This window comes from Dipteris shenzhenensis, chromosome 30 (genome assembly GCF_047967505.1).
Source record: "Dipteris shenzhenensis isolate YYH24624 ecotype China chromosome 30, Dip_SZ_1.0, whole genome shotgun sequence".
Classification (NCBI taxonomy): domain Eukaryota; kingdom Viridiplantae; phylum Streptophyta; class Polypodiopsida; order Gleicheniales; family Dipteridaceae; genus Dipteris; species Dipteris shenzhenensis.
In genome coordinates this window covers 8,717,900-8,739,119 of record NC_141625.1, presented here as the reverse complement: position 1 = coordinate 8,739,119, position 21,220 = coordinate 8,717,900, and the positions used below count along the sequence as shown (strand labels likewise).

The following is a 21,220-nucleotide window of genomic DNA, read 5'->3' as shown; positions in this document are numbered from 1 at the left end:
TTATGTAGAAAATCCAAAAGCCAAACTTTTTTCTTCAATGGATAATGAGCAAGGACTCTCTATGATTAAAAAATTAATCAAACCCCCTTCCTTTTCAAGAGAAAGTGGCAACCTTATAAAACCAAAATATGGCGGTAGAGGCAATGTAAGAGGCAATCCAGTCCCTTTTCGGGGTGGGGCTAGGATCTGGAAGAAGTTTCACAAGAGGAGGACGTCATAATAGTGGTCGTGGATCTACTTTTCCTTGCCAAGAAATTGTGGATGTATCCACTCCACCCTCTAATACCCCTAGCAGTGTGATTCTAATAATTGAGGATAGTACTCCAACTTTAGGCTCTAGCTCCAATAAGGGTAAAAGGCCTATGACCTACAATAACAATAATGCTCCTACCTTGGCAAAAAAATTCAAATGGTCTTCTGTGTGATACAAGTTCTAGATCTTTGAGGGAGTCTTATGGAAGACTGGTTTTGGTAAAAAACTCTCTTAATAAAGAAACTGATGGCATTTTGCATCTTTATTACTCCCCCAAGTTTTGGAGAGGATATCTCTTAGGGATAATCTAGTATCTTGCTTTAATAAATTCTATCCCAGTTCAACTATTATACTTTCCAATCTCATTTTTGGATGGAGGTATGATAAACCAATAAGTCGGATACTTCTTAACTCAAAAGAGGTATTGCATACTTTTTAATCAGAAAAGGAGGAAGATAAGTGTAAATGCTCTACTTTAAAATGATTTAAAACATTTACTATGGAAATGGACGGGGGAATGGGATCACATGTTCAAACGTTAGATATTAAAATCTTTCGAAGTAAAGTTATTTGACACACTTTACAAGGGCTTAAATCACATCCCTTGTAGACCTTGTCTTTTTTCTCCAGCCCTTAAGTCCCTCAGTAATTTTTGGATGGATTTATTGGCAAAATGCAACCTGGTCAATAATCAATCAACTATGTCATCTTTCTTAAAGGACTATGCTGACCAACTTAAAACTTTCAATATTACAAAATTCAAAAAATATGAATTTTGGTTAGACAACAAGGATGTTTTGGATGAAATTCAATGGATAAAATCACATTTGTACATTTCAAGCTCAAACAAATGCGCTAATACTATGGTATTTGAATGCATTCACTGGATACGTGATATGGCTAGCCATAGACTTAATGGGCCTGACTTCAACCCATGCATGGAAGGAAATACATGGACCATCCCAAATCAAGTTGCCTCTAAACTCTTTAAGGATTTAATTCACCTTTTACCTAGTGTGACAACATCTCATGATAATCTACCTTTCTTGTGTTCAATATTTAAACCACACAAGGGATCTCATAGATGGATTACCAATGTGCATAACTGGATCTATTCTTCCCTTGCCAAACTTCTTATGAAAACTTATACACTTGTATTGAATGTTTTGAGGGAATGGGCACCTAACAAAACCTTGATTTGCTAAAACCTTTCAAAAGGTATACTTCATTATTATGGATAATCAACTCTATATTTGAGGTTTCTCTTAACCTACCAACAAAAATCAACTCTGCCTTTTGTGAAGACATAGCTAAATGCTATGAATCTTTACCTCTATATGGGGAGGATGGATTAGTTACCATACTTGTGCTAAAGGGGGACGAGCATTTTCTGAGCGAAATCTTCCAAGCGTCCGAGCGAAGGAAAAAAAAAGCTTCCAACTATGCATAAATATGGCAAAAATCAATCAGAAGAAAACATAGTTTCACTTAGAAATATGCAAAGTATTATAGCAATGCCTATTTTATACAAAAATCTTTAGGTGAATCTGTCGGAATGGTGAGAGCATAATGGGATGGCTTTTGAAGAAACCCACATGTAGAGTAGACTTCTCTATGAAAATTCCCTTATGATCTTTCTTACAACTTTTACTTAATAGGGGGTGACATTGAAAACCCTCTCTCAACCTATCTTCATGTCTCAACCTATCTTCATGAAAGAGTTTCTTCAAAGAAAACTCATTGAAGCAAGCCATCCAGGTAGTTTCGCCAGCGAAACCCCTTTGAAGCAAGTCTCCCAAGGTAGTTTCGCTGGCGAAACTACCTTGGACAGCACTTTTAAAAGTGACATAACTTTCATATCCAATGTCCAAATATAGTCATTCAACCACTCAAATTGATCGGAACACCACATTTGAGCACATCTATGGAGTTATATTTTGGAAAATCTTTCATATATAGTATTAAATATTACATGTATTTTATGAGAGTGATATATAAGCCCAAGTTAATACTTATTTATAGTAATTTAAACTTCTTTAGAAACATGTCCATAAATATGCTATAAAAATACTAAAAAGATATTGCCATATGATATAAATGTGTTAATAAGTAATTATAGATGCATAGTATTATTACATTGAGAGTGATTATGAGGAATGTTTCTTAAAGGAATCAACAGTTTTTAAAGGTAATAACAGAACAAAGGGATGTCTCTAAATAAGAAAATTATGTTGTGTAAAAATGAATGAGTGACTAGTCTGTATATTTTTATGATAAAGGGATCTAGTTCTAGTGAAAATAAAAGTGTAAAAACCATGTTTCCTAAAGAAAAACATTTTTAAAAATCTCTTGAAAAACACACTCGGATAAACCTGCTCATAGGTTTTTGCTCGTAAAATTGACGCATCCGTGCTAAAGTGGTTACTCTAACCTTTAAGCAAAAATCTAGGTGCCCCTTCATCTTGACACATTTTAATGAGTCACAAGGGACATGGGGTAAACCAAAGTGGTCAAAATCTAAGACAAATACACAAGGATCTATTTGCCTAGACTAAAATAAATTAATATTATTACAAACATGGCTTATCACTCATTGATTTGTACAATGTGGTGATAAAGTTTGGAAACAGATTAAAGGGATTCCAATGGTTTTTTGTGCTCCCCATTATGGTGCAATTTATATTTCTTTTGGTATGAGTCTTCTTTCATTTTAAGGCTCATGAGACTTGGAAGAATCAACTTGTTACCACTCTTCAAACATACGTTCAGAAACATTGATGATATTCTATGTATTAAACAACAATTGTATAAAAGATTTTCTATATCCAAATGCTATCAAAGATCCAAATAATCCTTTTTGGATTTATCTGCTACCTATCATTGAGATTAAGGAAACCATTCACAAATCCATTTGTGTGTTAGATAAAGTAATAACTCTACCCACAAATTTTATTAAACTCTCTATTGAAATTATGGGAGATGGTAGCTTTACAGTGGATACATTTGATAAAACAAAAGCACTTCCTTTTCCTATATCCAGATTTATCCACTTTCAATCTAGTAGACCTATTGGCCAAGCCTACAAAATGATCCTTTTCCAAATCTTTCCTATTCCCTGCTTATGCAACAATAATACCAAAGCTATTACGACTATTTTAGAAATGGTCAGTTTTATGACCAACAATGGTTTCAAAAAGAAAAAAATATTACACCTCATACGACATTTCCTAACGTCCTCGGAGTTTCCTGGAGCGCTACTTAAAGTACAAGAATTAGTTGAACTCCTTGAAGGTATGATTCTATATAAAGAACTTTATATGGTTGTGGAGAATGGTAGGTACTTCCCATATTTGGGTGTCTACCATCACTCCAATTATGGTGTTGTGCCCACCATGGGATAAGGGCGGGTACACACACACACACACACACACACACACACACACACACACACACACATTCTTGACAATCAAATGCAAAAATTGATGTACGGTAATTGCTGTCTTTTTGCATAACATTTAACAAGTCAAAAAGCTCATGGCTTGTTATAATCAAAGATTGAATCTCTGTATAGCCGGTTCCAATATAAGTGTTTTCTATGGCTTTTAATGAGTCATAAGGCTATAAGGAAAAGGAAAACAAATGGGATAAAAGCATTAAACCATGAAAATTTTGGATCATATATCAATTAGCGCATGACCTTTATTTATGACAAAATCACTCAAACATAAAGGTTTGCTAAATAGCATATTATTAACAATTACTTATTGGTTAAGAAATAAGAATTTATGTAGAAGGGTTTAATTAGCAAGTGACCCTTAAATTTTTGGGCATGGGGAGAGGAAAAGGAAATGTGGCCCTTCATTTCGTGGGTGACCCTTCATTTCTTGAGGGACCCTTCATTTATGGAAGGACACAACTATAAATAACACATGAGGAGCATCGAAAGGCTCGGCATGGTGGAATAGTCGACTGGCCATCATGGACTTCGTGAATCGTGACCTTTTGCATCGAATTCTCAAAAGCTTTAAAGTTATGAGCATATCATATTTATCGTCCTCCTAATGTACATGCCTATGACTTATATATAGACTATGGGCTAGGCTACTAATCTCGACTCTTAAGTCAAGGCGTTATGTATTCGAAAGTAGTGGATATACGAGTCTGCAGGTCTAGGAAAATTCTAGTAGCCTATTACCTTGCAATTAGCTTGGCATTCATTGGGCATGATAACCAATGAGGGGCTAGGCAATAACACAGTACTGGTGGGTTGCGGCTCAGTTTATATGAGGATGAATCTACATGGAACATGGAAGCTGTGTCGCGGGCGCAGAGTAAAAGAGCTACGCCTTGTTGCCACACAGGAGACCATTAGTGGCCGAATATACATGGGCTATGCACAATATGCATTGGCATGCCATTAAAAACCTATGCGTAGAGCGGCAAAGCCCGCACAGACTCCAACTAAAAAGACTACGTAGTCCACATTACTACTACGACAATCCACTGTCCAGAGTATTGAGAGTGCTCTCAACGGAAGCAAGAACGGAAGAAGGAGAGAGAGAGACAGAGAGCCACACAAGTTTTGGTGGGTGCAGAACCACCCTAATCTTCTTTTTCATTCATTTATATATGTGTTTGAGTATTGTACATAACCGGGGTAAAGCACAATGACCTTTAACCCCCACAACCTCCCACTTAAAGGACAATGTGCCTTTAAGGGAGAACAACCAGTGAGCATACTATCCAATGCCCATCAATACACGACAATACTCAAACCGTTGACTAGGTAGACTCTTCATCAACATATCTGCAGCGTTATCATCTGTATGAACCTTGACAAGCTCTATGCGCTTGTCCTCAAGTACCTCCCTTATGAAATGGTACCTGACCTCAATGTGTTTGGTCTTTGCATGAAAGACCGGATTCCGTGCTAGCTGAATAGCACTCATGGAATCACTATGCAATGTTGGTACACCTATATGAATCCCCAAATCTCCCACTAGCCGATCAAGCCATATAGCCTCCTTGCAACCCTCTGTGGCTGCAACATACTCAGCCTCTGTGGTAGACAAAGCAATGCACTTCTGTGCGTGAGACATCCACGACACTGCACCACCTGCAAAGGTGAACACATAACCAGAAGTGGATCTCCTACTATCCACATGCCCTGCATAGTCTGAATCTGTGTACCCAAGTACACGCATGTCTCCTTTACGAAAGCAAATGCACATCTCCTTGGTACCCTTCATGTACCTCATGATGCACTTAACTACCTCCCAATGCCTCTTTCTTGGATTAGCCATATACCGGCTAACAACTCCTACTGCAAATGCAATGTCTGGTCTAGTAGCTATCATAGCATACATAAGACTCCCAATTGCTGATGCATAAGGAACCTTGGCCATCATGGCCCTTTCCTCATCTGATTTGGGACTATTTGTGTGACTCAGTTTCACATATGGATGCAATGGAGTACTCACTGCCTTCCCCCCCTCCATATTGAAACGCTGCAATACTTTTGTAACATACTCTTTTTGTGAAAGCCAAAGGAGTTTCCTATGCTGATCACGCGTGATGCGCATACCAAGAATATGACCTGCAAATCCCAAATCCTTCATATCAAAGGCCTCATGCAACTTGGTCTTTAATGCATCTAGCTCATAAGTATTCTTGCTAGCCAATAGCATATCATCCACATATAGTGCCAGCATTATCAGGCTATTATCCTTAGCCCTTTTAGTGTAGAGGCAGTGATCAATTTCACTCCTTCTAAAATCCTGGGACCGAATGAAAGCATCAAACTTCTGATACCATTCTCTAGGCGCTTGCTTAAGACCATAGAGACTCTTCTTTAGCTTGCAAACTAAATGCTCTTTGCCCTTTTCTTCAAAGCCTTCCGGCTGCAGCATGTAAATTTCCTCATGCAAATCCCCATGCAAGAAAGCTGTCTTGACATACATTTGCATAAGCTCCATTTCCTCTACTGCCACTAGTCCAAGCATGCATCTAAGTGTGGTCATCTTCACAACCGGAGAGAATATCTCATCAAAGTCCACACCCTTCTCTTGCTTGAACCCTTTAGCAACCAAACGGGTCTTGTACCTAGGCACATCATAACCTGTGACCTTCATTTTGTAGACCCATTTACATGGCAATGCTTTCTTTCCATGTGGCAAAGAAACCAAGTCCCAAGTCTTATTCTTCATAAGTGAACTCATCTTTGATTGCATAGCATACTCCCACTTGCGTTGATCCTCACGCATCATAGCCTCTCTGTAGCAAGAAGGCTCCTCGCAATCAGTAAGCATCACATAGTCTACCCCTGGAACAAACCTATCAGGTGGTCTAGACACTCTAGATGATCTTCTCAATGGCATTTCAGCTTGCTGTCCCACCTGCATATCAGCCACATTTGGCTCATCATTTCCACCAATAGATGATCCATCATCTACCCTTGATTGTATACCTGTGGGAGTACTTGGTGGTACCATTTCTTGCACATTTGGTGCATGGACAGCTTGCTGTCTATCAACATATGCAAGTGGATTCACATCCTAGAAAGTGATTCTCCTCATTTCCACATCCCTCATGGGTGCCTTATGCATCTTCTTCTCATTGAAGACCACATCATGGCTGCGTATGATCTTCTTTGCTTCTGGATCCCAGAGACGATAGCCCATCTCTCCACTTTCACCATAACCCAAAAAGATGCATTTCCTAGACTTAGGATCTAGCTTCTTTCGAAGCTCTTTTGGCACATGTGCATATGCCTCACACCCAAATATACACAAATGAGAGTAAGAGGGCTTCTTGCCACTCCATGCCTCTTCAGGAATACCACCATCCAAACTCTTACTAGGTGATCTATTGATCACATGCACTTCAGTCTTCATTGCCTCAGCCCAAAAACCACCAGAAAGACTTGCATTGGAAAGCATGCATTGCAACCTTTCTTGAATGGTACGGTTCATCTTTTCTGCAACTGGATTTTGCTTTGGAGTACGAGGGGATGTGAGCTCCCTCTTAATCCCACGTGTATCACAGAAATGCTGAAAGTCATGAGAGAGATACTCTCCACCATTGTCAGTCTGTAGGCATTTAAGCATTCTACTTGACTGATTCTCAACCAAGGCCAGCCATTTCTGAAATACCTGGAACACATCACTCTTCCAAGCTATAGCATAAGCCCACACTTTCCTAGTTGCATCATCAATGAATGTCACATAGTATTCAGCCCCGCCTAATGACCGTGTAGGCATGGGACCGCATACATCTGAATGCACCAAATCAAGCTTTTCAAACTCTTTCTTTCCCCTTCTTTTATGGGCTGATTTAGTCTGCTTCCCATAGAGACAGTGCTCACAAAATTCAAAATGAAAGAAACTCAAATGCGATACATAACCCAAACGGCATAAGAGTTTCATTCCATTCTGGCTCATGTGCCCAACCTGCAATGCCACAAAGAAGTGCTTGGCTGCTCGGTTATTGCAACAACATGATCAAATACCCCTGATACATGTAAGGGATACAAGGTCCCACACTTGGTACCCCTGGCCAAAAGCATAGAGCCCTTCTGAATTTTCCAACTTTGAAAGCCAAAAGTGGTGTGAAAACCAGCATCATCTAGCTGACCCACTGAAATAAGACTCTTGGTCAACTTAGGCACATGTCTCACATGTTTCAAAACAAATGCAGACCCATTTGCAAAAGAAAACTTTATGTCACCTGCTCCCACTATGTCACATGCATAGCCATTTCCAAGATGCACACAACCTGTCTTTCCACTATCATAAGTGGAGAACCATTCCCTATGGGGAGTAACATGGAATGAAGCACCAGAATCCAAAATCCAATCCTGAGAATATGCATCATCTGAAGTGGTAAGCAACTCTGCAGATAAAGTAGACATGAAGAGAACATCATTGTCACTATCATGTGTGACTGCACTGATCTCCTCGATCTTCACTTTTCCTTTGTCCTCCCTTGGACTCTCTTCCTTTTGATTTGCACCCCAATTTGCATTCTTTTTCTTATCCTTTTGCTCTCTTTTCAGCTTGTAGCAATCCTTTTTCATATGGCCCTTCTTGCCACAGTGGTAACACTCAATGTTTCGTGCCCTGGATTTGCTACGAGACTTCCCTCTTTCTTGGGACTTCCCCCTGAACTGTGATCTACCCCTTTGCACATTTAAGACTGCATCCTGCTTGTTGCCATCCATAGACTTCCGTCTAATCTCCTCGGCCAACAAGCTACCCACAACATCATCAAATTTCAGTACTCCACTAGGTGCAGAGTTACTGACAGCTGTACGGAAGGTATCCCATGAGGATGGCAATGAACATAAGAGAAATATTGCCTTAGTCTCCGCATCAAAATTCATTTTCTGAGCCTGAAGCTGGCTGAAAATAATATTGAATTCATTCAAGTGAGAAGCAATGGAGACCCCTTCCTTCATCTGCAGCTCAAACAACCTCTTCATGAGGTAAACTTTATTAGAGACAATTTCCTTCTCATAAGTAGCACACAGTTTCTTCTACAAATCTTCCGTAGTCTGCTCATTTACTACTGTGAAATAAACTGACTCTGCAAGATGAAGTCTAATAGTAGACTTTGCTAATGCATCCAACTCATTCCAATCATCCTCAGACATATTTGCAGGCTTAGCTTCAATCCCTGCCAAGGGTTTAATCTGCTTCTTTTGAATAAGCACATCCCTTATTTGTTCTTTCCACAAAGAAAAGTTTGTCCCATCAAACTTTTTAATGTTGAAAAACTCCTTTTCAGACATGGAAGAGGATGCCATGATGCAAATAAAGCAAAATCCCAAATGCTAGTGCCTCAAGAGAGAATCACACCAAATACCAGGTGCACCCAAATGTGTATGCCACAATAGAGTGAAATATCACCAAAATTCAAAGCTCAAAGCATCAAAAGATGCATCTGACTCATGTGCATATACTATGCATCCATATAAGCAAATCTGGCCCAAAAGAAAATGCCAATAAGTGCCAAATGACTCAAGCATAAACACTGTCCACTGGCATATGCATCAATAATATCTCATCCAAGAGAGCATAGCACTATCAGTGCATCACCTACAATGTGTCAAAGCTGTCCCTCAGCATAAAATAGCATCCATGTGCAAAGCGTCCATAAAAAATAGCATCCCACAAGGCAATTTGGGCCTATCAGCGCATCCAATAAGGACCGCAATGCATCCAAATGGCCTATAAATCATCCACTGCAACCCAATGCATACCACGAACGAGCGCACAACACTGCTCAAACTGCAACCAGAGTGATCTGCATAAGGTATGCTCAAGAAATCATAGTCCCACGGTAATGACCGCTACTGAAAATAGAACCTGAGATGCCTCAAAACATGGGCGCCATTGCATAATCGGACTCAGCAAGAAAATCTGCAAATATCTCTCTTTTGCCAGAACTCCAAAATTCCAACCGATGAGTGAGAAATGGGAGTCAACACTTATCCACTGCCATGTGGCATAAATCTAAGGTTTCAAAGCCTTAGAATGAAAAATGCATAACAGAGAGACGAAATCGAATACACAGAGATCTATAACTCTGAAAATCCTCCACCGAATTGCGCAAGAACTGACGGGTAGGGGTTTTTGGGCATCCGGAACGCAATGGGACAGACGGTTTTGGAAACCGTGGTCTCAATCACTGGGTCCAATACACGGACTGAAAAACGTTTTTGGAAACAGAGCTGTTTGTAAACTCCACCGGAGTGCGAATGATGAGCAACATAGAAGTTTTAGGACCTCCTGAGTCCACTGGAACTGACAAATCTACAAATGGTTGCTCCAAACTTGAGTTCCAACACCCGGGTAAAAAACGTAGGAACTGACACAGTGAGTCAGAAATCCAATGAAATGATTCCAGATTCAAGAATGAAGGTGTTTCCAAGCTCTTGAAGTGAAGTGGACACCAAAAGCAAGCAATAGTTGCCTCTACAAGTCAATATGGAGTCTCTGTCATCGAACGGAACAGGGAAAAGCTCAAAAAACGACTTTTTCTTTGCAACCACTTAACAGGCTCTCAAAACCACTTCGCAAAGCCAAAGTGACTTTTCCAAAGGTTCCTCCAAGGTCTCTGCACACTCGAATGCAAGTAAAGTCACCCACAAAGCTTCCCACAAAGCTTCTCCTTCCTCCCACAGAGCTACTGAGCTTCCAAGCATTCACGCACGCTCAGCTAGATCACCCGAGCTCTGATACTAGTTGAGAGTGCTCTCAACGGAAGCAAGAACGGAAGAAGGAGAGAGAGAGACAGAGAGCCACACAAGTTTTGGTGGGTGCAGAACCACCCTAATCTTCTTTTTCATTCAGTTATATATGTGTTTGAGTATTGTACATAACCGGGGTAAAGGCACAATGACCTTTAACCCCCACAGAGTATAAGGCGCAGTAGTTGGCTGAGTAAAACAACAAATAACAGGAATCTCTTTCATGTGTGGTGGGATGTGTGAAAGGATTTAGGAATCTTCTAATCCATGTATTTACCATATAATTAATCTTTTACTGTACTTTGGACATTGATAACAAGTCCAGTAATGCTATGACACCTATCTTCCCGTTTGGTTTAAGCTATTCTAACTTTAGCGGGTTGAATGGTGGAAGGTATCAGCATTGCTGGTTGAAGTATAGTACAAAGGTTCTATCATGGAAAATTTCTTTATAATGCTGGAAATATTCGACCATATTTTTGTCTTTAGTAAATACCTTCTTCATATCTCATTTGATGTAGAAATGTTGTTCATATATTCTTGGACTTTCTTGAGGGGTTCTAATCTAAATCTTAAACACACACACACACACACCGGGAATGTGAGTACTCTTGGTGTGATGTAGTGTGGATACTCTCTTTGGAGTGAAGCTACACGTAGCTCGAGATATTGAGCATCCCCTGAAGCGTCAAGCCACTTATGAAGACTTATGATGGGTTGGTGAGAATGATGGAGGCTATATGGACCATATTTAGCTCTCAACCTCTTTAGATGCTATAGTCTTTCAATGTTTCACCATGGGAGCTTCCCTACATTCTTCTATCATATGGTTGACCTTGGCTCTATTTGAGCCACTATTCCTACTGAGTGCGGAATGTTCACGCAATGGTTCTATTTTATTGCTATGGGCTCCATTGAGTTGAGAAACGAATAGTTGCTATTTCTCTTTCTAGATGCCATCTTTAGTATCAATCGTTATTATGTTATGAGACAACGTATGGATTATTGCCAATGTGGAAGTCTAATTTTCTTTTGACAAATCAAGATGATGCCTACTTCTAACCGAGAACTCTAGAAAACTTGCAATGGGGAGAGAGAGAGAGAGAGAGAGAGAGAGAGAGAGAGAGAGAGAGAGAGAGCATGTGTGTGTGTTTGCAGGGAGGGGGGGATTTTTTGTGTGAATGCTTTGCCCCTCGATCAACGTCACATGTTGAGTAAATTGAGCATAGAGCAAGCCAAGTGGTGCCTATGGTGTAGGGGGTCTTGAAACTTGAAATTTATGGCTTGAAATTAAAGACATTTTAAGATCCAACCTTGAGGCCCAACGGAGCATGACTCTAACCCGTCATAGATAGGTCATGCTACTCGTTCTATAGAAGAGATACATAGACCAAAACAAGGGAGGCACTTAGTTTCACTCCTATGACCATACCAAGCTAATAAAACTTGAAATCTTATTCTAACAAATGTATAGACGAATGAAACCTAAACCTATAGATTAGTGCACAATAAGATTCAAAGCTTGTTTTAGTTCTAGTTTCATGCAGAATACCTTATTCTATAACATAGAAAAAGATGTGAAAATGAAATTAAAGCATAGACAAAAAAAAAATGTTGTACCTCCTTGTGATACTAATTGCATGCTCTCTGTCAAAGAAGAAGAGTGTAAACCACTGTTTGATCATAATTTTCTTGCATCTATCAGGATAGAGAGGCATTGCAACTCTAATGTTTGAGGGAGAGTGACGATTCTAGAGTGACTGAAGATAGTAGCTTGAAAGAGAAGAGAAATGAATGCACAAAGCATGGGTATAATATTTTGTTCAAAGACATTGCAAGAGGAGTGAGAAATGCAAAGGATGAAGGAGGAAAAGCATGAATGAGAAAGGATTTGAGCTCACGTGGGAGCTTGCATTGGTAGAGGTGGAAGTTGAAAACGTGTGAATATGAAGGAATCTTAGCGAGAGCTAGTTGGATTGAAAGTTTTGAACTAAACAATTCAACCAAAAGGAACATGTGAGCATGGTTCTAGTTTGAAGTGAGGAAAATGAAGAGCACATACAAGGTCAAGTCAAGCCTATCAAAGGAATTTTTTATTTTGAAAAGCCAACAAGACTTTTGACATTTTTTGTACATAAACCTGAATTCTCCTAGAATAAGGAGCCTCTGCTCTTTAAAGAAATCCACATGGTAAAGTTGTGTTGAAGGTTTCCATATTCCTTTATCTAGGCCTCGATTATTTTAATCTCTATAGGGCCCCTTTTTTAGTCTAGCTTTTTGCTACATGTTTATGAGCCATCGCCTGCTTCGATTTTACTCACAGTGGCAAGTTTGCAAAATTGGAAAGCTTGCGATTTGAAATTGATGTATTTTGTTCACTTCCTTCAACTCCAATGCCTTTATACATGCGGTTATTTTGTAGATCGAGAAGCTTTCACAATAGTATAACTCAATCAATGGCAATCATTAAGCAATATTGAACACATATTAGTCACATAACAACCCAAAATGTGGTAACTTGTTTCCTAAAGTTGATGCTCAGGGATGTGGGAAAATTTAGCAAGAGTTAAGGCAGGAGGGTGAATAGAGTTAAGGCAGGAGGGTGAATAGAAATATGTAGGGCAGAGGGTAGAAAGAGTGACATATAGGGGGGATTGCTATATGCAATAAAGCTGGCATAATAGTGCAAAATAAACTTGTCTCATGGGGTGATACAATTGAAACTATCATGACTTGAGAAAGATAAAAGAGTCTATGATACACTCACACATTCATGCTCATGCACTTGGATCCATGTGTTTGTAGTTCGTTGGTTCATAGTATATGTTTTAAGACATCTTTTACATATTTTAGGATGGCTTTTGAAAGTTCCTATTTCTCTCTCTCTCTCTCTCTCTGTCTCTCTCATATAACTCGAGAAGCTAGCTTGGTGGACTCCCACGATTCTCTGGTTATCCAGATGTAGTAAGTCACTTTTTAATTGTTTGTACTTTGTGTCATAGACCCATGAGGTCTTTTGCAAATGTTAATAAACCTTTCTTTCTTTCTTTGGCCCCTCCCCATTGCCCCATTGAGATTTGAATTAGTTTCATAAAGGGATTCTAGTTTTACCATCTCTTCTAGTTTTTATTTTGCTATCATTGCCCGTTTCATTATTGTTTTGAGCACTTCATGTAGTGGGAAGTGGTAGAGGGAGCAATTTATCGAGAGAAAATTGATCTAATAACAATTTGTAAGCATTTAAAAGCTTTAAGTCTCCCATCTTGTTTTGAACGAAAAGTCAACCTTAGGTTCATCAACCATAACCCTGAGTCAAATTTAAGGCAAACATTTACAATGAGTACTCAAGAGAAAATATAAATTAAAGATGGAAAAATATAATTATTAAACATGAAATTTCCTTTTTGCTCTTTTCTATTAAAATGTAGAATGAGATAATTTATTTTGTTAAACTTATTAGTGTTCAGATTAAAGAATTATGTGCACTTTGTTATATGTAACTTACTTCAATATCTTTTCCTTTTTCGACACACCATTGTTTCATTGTCTCATAGATTTCCTCACAATGTGTTATTTAGGGTGAATATCAAAGATGGAGAGAGAATACTTAGTGTGGGGTGTCCTAGGAGTGAGCCCAAAAGGTGTCAAACAAGATGGATATATGAGTACAATGGATGTGTTCTTCGTGCAGTAACAAAAAGGTTGAATACTGAATGTGGTCCAGATGAAGCAGGACGAGCACTGGTGGTCTAGTGGTAGAATAGTACCCTGCCACGGTACAGACCCGGGTTCGATTCCCGGCCAGTGCAGCTGTTTTAATGAGATGCTGATAAAACTTGATAAGTTCCTGACTTCCAAAACTTTATCGCCGAATTTTTCGCCGAGCTGTTGATAAATTGCCAAATTCCTGACTTCCAAAATTTAATCGCGGAATTTTTTCGCCGAGCTGCTGATAAATTGCAAAATTCCTGATTTCCAAAACTTCAACAGGGCGCAGGGCTTTGAATTCCTTCGAAATGGTGAGTAAATTTGTGCAGGTTTTTTTAGCTTGGCTGCTGGCTTGCTGCAGTGCGTTTGCTTGTCTCTTTGGCGTTTGATAGCTCGATGAGTGGAGCTAGCACAGGATTATATCATGAGAATGCATGGACGTTTCAATTGCAGAAGCAGTGCTTCTCCACGAGGTCTTTGTGGTTTAACTTTGTCAAGTAAAGTAGATCCTCTGCATAATCGGGCCTCCCCAACAAAGCAGGGGACTTCTCCAACAGACAGCGGACTCCAATTTAGTCAGCACCATGTAGAAGAGCACGCTGGAGGACTTTATGCAGCCAATTGGAGGTCTCCATCAGGATTGTACATCACTTCCAGATTGTAAATCCAGGAGGCACTATTTGAGTGGCGTAGTATGTGCGTCTCGCGGCGGGGGAGGGGTGCGGATGCGTGAAATTGTTTATTTCCCTTCGTGAGAATTGCCTCTTTCCTGTGAAATTGTTTATTATTATTTCCCTTGATGAGAGGAGTCTGCGATGATTTGGCGACGATTTGGCTCATCAGTGCAAAACTCAATTGTGCATGAATGCAAAAATTGAAGGACAAACTGATTGCACTCTTATGATATCTTTGAGGAGAGCCAAAATCTCCAGTTACAACTAACATAATACAGAACGTTGACTTGAATGTTCTCCATGACAGGGACATCAGCAAAATACTGCTCGAAATATCCCTGCGGACTCATTATGTACCAACTTTCTTGATAGCAGCCATCCACCAATCTGAGCCATCCAGCACATCATCAATTCTTGTCGAAACAGCCATATGGCTACCCCATTTCACCTTGTAGAGACCTCGAATATGCTTACAACATGCTCAATGGGGCTCTTCAACACATCCTCTCCTCTCCCTCCTTATCAATGGACACATAAGTTACAGTAATCAAACCAAGCTCGAATAACACTCACCAATAGCTAGCTAAATAAAGAATTCGAATGAGCAGTATGGCAATGGCCAAGCCTACAAAGTCACTGTTATGCCTTCACAAATTTTGGAAAGCATGAAGACGCACGGAATCAGCAGTTCTGCCCACACTGCGAAGAGGTGGTTGTGGTCTGGCTCAAGAATGGGTCTATTCTCACCCAAAGAAGGGAGAAGATCGAAGCTAAGAGGATCGACCATACGACCACAATTGTCGGTGTGCGATTCTGCCTTCCCATTAATCCCTTCAAGAATGGATACAGATGGACGATAACCCAAAAGGCAAAGAAGAGCTTTCCAAACAGCGGACCCCAAGATTGATATCCAGTGTTTAGAGCATCTGAGATACCAGCAACAACACCCACCAGGTTGATGACAATCAGTGTAGTTGGAGCAATTAGAAGGCTCGTCCACTTGAAAAGATACAGCTCTCCAAACTCCGTGTCCTCTGCCCCCTTTGCTGTGACAGTGAAGTTAGTGTCGATTCCAGCAAGGACCTTAAGCAACCCTTGAAAGACAGCAAACAAATGGGCCGAGACACCTCCAATCACCCAAAATTGTTCATTCCGCCACCAATCGTCAATGCCTACTCCACTCCACCGCATCTCCAAGATACCAGTAATAAAAATGGACAGAAAGAGAGAAATGAACCATAGACTGGCAAAATTACTGATCTGCAAGATTGAAACAGATCATCAGTATGAACTACAAAGGAATAGAGATTAGTGACTCTGGAACGAGGAACATTTCTATACGAGGAGGGAGGGAAAAGGTGCAGCAACTCACTGAGGGAATAATAAATTTTCCTGTGAGCAAGCATACAGCAGGAAGAGTACAGTAGGCCAACAACGGTAATGAGGTGATGGGATAGACAATGGTGTTGATGTAAGCCATCCGCTGCAGCCATCTTAGACGTCCTCCATAGCCATACCACAGAGGGCAATGCTTGCTAAGCAAAATCTCCACCGATCCAAGTGCCCATCGCAGAACTTGATGTAACCGATCTGAAAGATTGATTGGAGCAGATCCTTTGAAGGCAGGACGCAGGGGCATACAGTAGATTGACCGCCAGCCTCGGCAATGCATCTTAAAACCCGTCAAAATGTCTTCAGTGACAGATCCATAAATCCATCCGATCTGTGAAGGTAAAAAAAGGGAGTTAGTAGGGGCACTTGGTGCACTTCACTCTACGTGGTGCAAAAAACGTTCAGAACAGAATGGCACTAAGCATCACAATGATCAACATTAAGCGATAACATGTGAGAGCATTGATTATGGCATAGTTGGACAAATGAGAAGGGGAGCATAGATCACCCTCAGAAACAAAAACAACAGTACTCTGTACGACACAGATAGGCACTACGCATCCCAATCATCAATCCCAAAAAAGAATGTGTGAGAGAACATTGATCAGGGTAATTTGGGGAAAGTTGGGTCATTGATCAAAGAAGCTGACCTCTTTACCCCACTCTGTTTTGCCCTCGTAACCACAGCTAATAACATGAATAGCCTCCTTAAGAAGAGAGGCAGGAGAAGCCGCTTGTGGCACACCACCATCTTCGTAGAACGTAGATGCCACAAATACAGACGACTGCCCAAACTTCTTCTCGTGGTTTTTCTGTGATATCAATAGAGACTTGTCATCATCATATCCTGCATTGCCACACAGGAAAACACGAGTCAGATTTCATAATACACGCATTTCAAACTCAATGCTGTAAATATTCTATACAGGGCCTGCACAACAAACTCAAACCTTCTGCACCCTCCTCAATGTCCTCTAGAGTGAACATGGGGACCGCCGAATCAGTCCTTGCTGCTGTCTTTTTCTTTGAATTCTTGGACTTGGATGCCTTGCTTTTATTGCGAGGTCCACAGCAGAAGCGGGTAATGAAATCATCATTAGGAGGCTCGTCACTGAAAGGGGCCTCGTATCCATACAAGGCTTGCCTTCTGAAAACACACCCTGTTCCAACATATACCGGACCTTGAATTCCATCCAAACCTTTCAAGTTGATCTGAGGGCACAACATATGCCTTTAAATGTCAGTGCACTTTGCCTCACCTTAATATAAGTTTAAAAATTGTCCTTCATGGCTACTATTTGGAAGAAGAGACAGACACAGAGAGAATGACAAAGAACAGAACTTACATCAAAGAACACTGTATTGTGATTGGCATAACGATCGTGCAAATCAATACCATCAAATCTCTGAGGAAATTGCACATAGCACACCCTCTTGCCAAGCTGTGGATCCATCATGAAGCACATGGCCTCACGGAGAGCCTTGCTATTATTGATATAGTGATCACAATCCAGATTTAAAAAATATGGAGCATTGGTAAGGACGGCAGAAACCCTGACCTAGAGGGTGAAGAACAAGGTTAGAACTGAGGATATTGAATTTGAAGTTCACAACTGAAGAGGGCATGAAAAACATTGCTAATGAATACATACTAGAGCATTCATTGCCCCGGCCTTTTTGTGGTGATTAAAGCCTGGACGCTTCTCACGAGACACATAAACCAACCGCGGGAGCTCATTACCCTCAGTATCATGACCCCCACTGTGCCCCAAGAAGACCTGCATTACATTAACATAATGACAAGCTAAGTCACAACACATTTGACCGGTAACCAGTAGACAATCCACAGCTCCCTGCTAAAGCATTTCATGAAAAAAAGGTTCAACCTGTATCATCCCAGGATGATCTCGACTGTTATTTCCAGGCCAAGGAGTGCCATCTTGCATACTCCATCCATCCTCAGGCACCTTGTGCGCCTTTGCAACCAAAGCATTTATCCGGACCTTAAACTCTTCATACTCCCTCTGGAAATTCAGACACACGTTTCAGAAAACTTTTCCTATGTCAGAGAACCACAAAGGTACAATGAAAAAGTGTCAGGGTGGAACACAAATATACCTTCATCGCACGGCGATCCTTCACAAAAGTGGGCTGAACTTTGTCCTTCAAGTAGTCGATTTTCTGGGCAAAGTACATTTCCGGCGCCCTGGGTTCAATGTTGAACTTCTTACAAAAAGGAACCCACTTTCTAGCAAATTCTGAAGTCTCAGAAAGTGCCTCAAAAGTTAACATGGCTGCACCATCATCGGATACATAGCAGGACACTTTGTCTACTGGATAATCTACCGCAAGTATGGAGAGCACAGTGTTGGCAGTGACAAGCGGTGGTTCTTTCAACGGGTCCACAGTACTGACATAGACATCCACAGAGGCCAATTTTGAAGGTTGGCCTTCAGGCTCAAACCTGCAACATGAAGGAAAGCCAAATAAATCAGAGACCCAAAGCATTCCTCTGCCTAGGTGTTAAAATGATACATGGTCATCACTTCCACACAATTGGGACTCGACCTCAGGGAGAGTCTGTCAAGGTATGTTTCCCTGTTTATTGGAAGCCACTTCGGAAACTGATCGAGAATCCATGATATTGCAAACCATATCTCACATATGACGGAGGTAAGCCACAGCCCATATGCATCACTGACAGGGTTAAGGATCCGAAATCTAAGAAAAAAGGCCAGAATCAACAACCGGATCACGATAGTGATGCGGTATGGATTGAGCTTGGAAGAAGCTATTGGCACTTTCCTAGAAAGAGGCTGTCTTCCATCATCGGTCCTGCCAGCATAAGAGCGCATCAGATATAATGTGCATACAGCTATGCTTAAAGATACCTGTGCAGTGGGTATTAGAGTCGAGGTGCTTCAGATCGAAATCCAGAAACTTACATCGGGAGATCTCCATTTTGCGCATTGTCATCTGCGTCTCCCCTTCCTCCCCCATTGCCACCTTCTGTCATCGTCATTTGCATTTTCTCTTGCTTCGTTTTCCAGCTGTCAAGCCTCTCCTTCCACGCAATATCCCCAAACTCGTACGGGCTGAATTCTCTGCTCATGTCCATGCTCCTTGATTCCACCGAACCTACATTGTTTGACCGAAACTCAACTTAAAGATCTAAAACATATCAGATCGTAGCACACGAAGAGAGCTAGAATTGGGCTTAAAATGTAATTACTGGGTATGTTAGAGTCAGAGTACGGCAGAGGATGAACGCGCTTGCCACCAGGAGGAACCGCCATAGAGTGGTGTTCAGGTGATATACTCGCGAATTCACCAGATACCTGCAGGAAACGGGATACAAGTTTCAAACTAATCTGATAGCGGCCATCATAAGCGCAATCCGCCGGGACTGGAAAATTCACAGTGTCGGTACCGAAGCATGCAACACAGATCTTCATATTGGACCAAAACATTACATGTCGGCTGTTGGTAAGCAGCGGAATTTGACCAATTGTAGGCACGGGCTGTTGAGGAGTATTTCTGTCATCGACACGACCATTGCTCCTACGCTCTTGCGAGAAGGCCTCCGTAGTTTGTTTTCTATGTTGATTGTGTGCATCCACGTAGTTGAATTCATTTTCGAGATCGTCCACATCTTCCTCTTCTTCGTCACCGACAACTCGAAGGCTCCCTGGTGGCAAGTCCGCACATTTGCATTATAATGCCAATATCTCCACCCAAACGAAAGCCGGAAGTTTCAAAGAAATCTTTTGAAGTCCTACACTGTTTGAGAAAGGAAATCTCAGATTCTGAGCTGACCTTTGTGGCGTTTATATCTTGTCTTGCACTTAGGACAAGCTTGATTACCGTCCTTGCGCTCGTATTCATAACAGGGCCTACAGACGGGAAAAGCACATTCGTTGCAAGCCACAAACAATTCGCCATTCGTCGTAGTTCCCACATCATCACCGCAGATCTGGCACACCTGGCCAGTGGAATGTTGTAGAGGTCTCGGCTGCAATACCGCGCACCTGTGAGCTAATCGCTACACATAACTACAGGATATTCAGACGTACATTTTCTAGCGCAGCCTGCTGCCACTCGTCCAAGTGCTTTGGCAGGGATTGCCAGGGAATGCGCTGCTTGACATAGAAGGCAGATGGCAGCCAGTGTTCTATTGCATTGGATAAAAGGCGTTCCACAGCGCTTACAACGAAGCAGCGAAGGACAGGAAACGAGAAATGGAAGGCATTAAGGGGATCAAACGGAGAACAATGCGAAAACGGATCTGGGAAGGAGAGGCACTTACAGCAAGCGATTCGGGAGCGATGACGACAAGCTGGTTACGGTTATGGGAACCAGCGACGAGGCCAGCGTTGGCTTCCATGAGGAGAAGACAAAGGGGATCAGAGAGGAGAGGTACGAGCTCCAAAATGGGAGGCTATGACGAGGAGAAGGTGGCCATGGCGATGGCTTGCAGAACTGGCTATGGCGGAGAAGCTCTTCTGTTCAACACAGCTGGGAGAGAAGAGAAGAAGAGCTGGACGTAAATATTTAATTAAAATTTTAATCTTTGATTAACCCCCATTTTAACCCACCCTTTCACCTTACATCATCTCCGCAACCTAACCCCGCATTTTAACCCACGCGGTCACCTCAGCAAAAGTCTCTCACCAACATGTATGGGGGCCCAAGTAAAGTGTAAACCATGCCCTCAATATATGCCTCCCCCCTCATCTCAAATCAATTTTCGTCAGTTAAAAGCCGACAGGAGAGAGCGACATGTTGCCATGTGAGGCAACGCCAAATGTAGATCTTTCACCTTCACCTTATGTCCAATTTGGAATTGCTTGCTTGATTTCACTAAGGGCATCACATATGTCCCTTCAGAGCTCAAATCCATTTCCTGAGTGTAGAACCGAGAGCCAAAAGCTCCTGTTATTTTAG

At 41.2% G+C, this 21,220-nt stretch overlaps 1 protein-coding gene across 1 annotated transcript; it reads right to left on the bottom strand.

Annotated features, from left to right (window-relative positions):
- Positions 1 to 15,105: 15,105 nt before the first annotated feature.
- Positions 15,106 to 20,781, bottom strand: LOC147881679 (putative cellulose synthase A catalytic subunit 5 [UDP-forming]). The gene is made up of 14 exons (XM_087402117.1): positions 20,583 to 20,781; positions 20,093 to 20,288; positions 19,750 to 19,964; positions 19,509 to 19,614; positions 19,222 to 19,414; positions 18,845 to 19,111; positions 18,395 to 18,740; positions 18,163 to 18,300; positions 17,929 to 18,054; positions 17,623 to 17,835; positions 17,227 to 17,488; positions 16,927 to 17,123; positions 16,257 to 16,607; positions 15,106 to 16,144 (listed from the first exon to the last, which is right to left on the bottom strand). The coding sequence occupies exons 1-14, from the start codon at positions 20,658 to 20,660 to the stop codon at positions 15,566 to 15,568; spliced, it is 3,267 nt and encodes a 1,088-aa protein (XP_087258243.1). The 5' UTR covers positions 20,661 to 20,781; the 3' UTR covers positions 15,106 to 15,565.
- Between the last annotated feature and the right edge of the window lie 439 nt (positions 20,782 to 21,220).

Coding starts and splice junctions, on each gene's coding strand:
- LOC147881679 (XM_087402117.1), bottom strand. CDS start 20,660: ATGGAAGCCAACGCTGGCCTCGTCGCTGGTTCCCATAACCGTAACCAG. Junction 20,289..20,582: donor TCGCTCCCGAATCGCTTGCT/GTAAGTGCCTCT, acceptor GCGGTATTGCAG/CCGAGACCTCTACAACATTC. Junction 17,836..17,928: donor CCGGGGCAATGAATGCTCTA/GTATGTATTCAT, acceptor TTCACCCTCTAG/GTCAGGGTTTCTGCCGTCCT.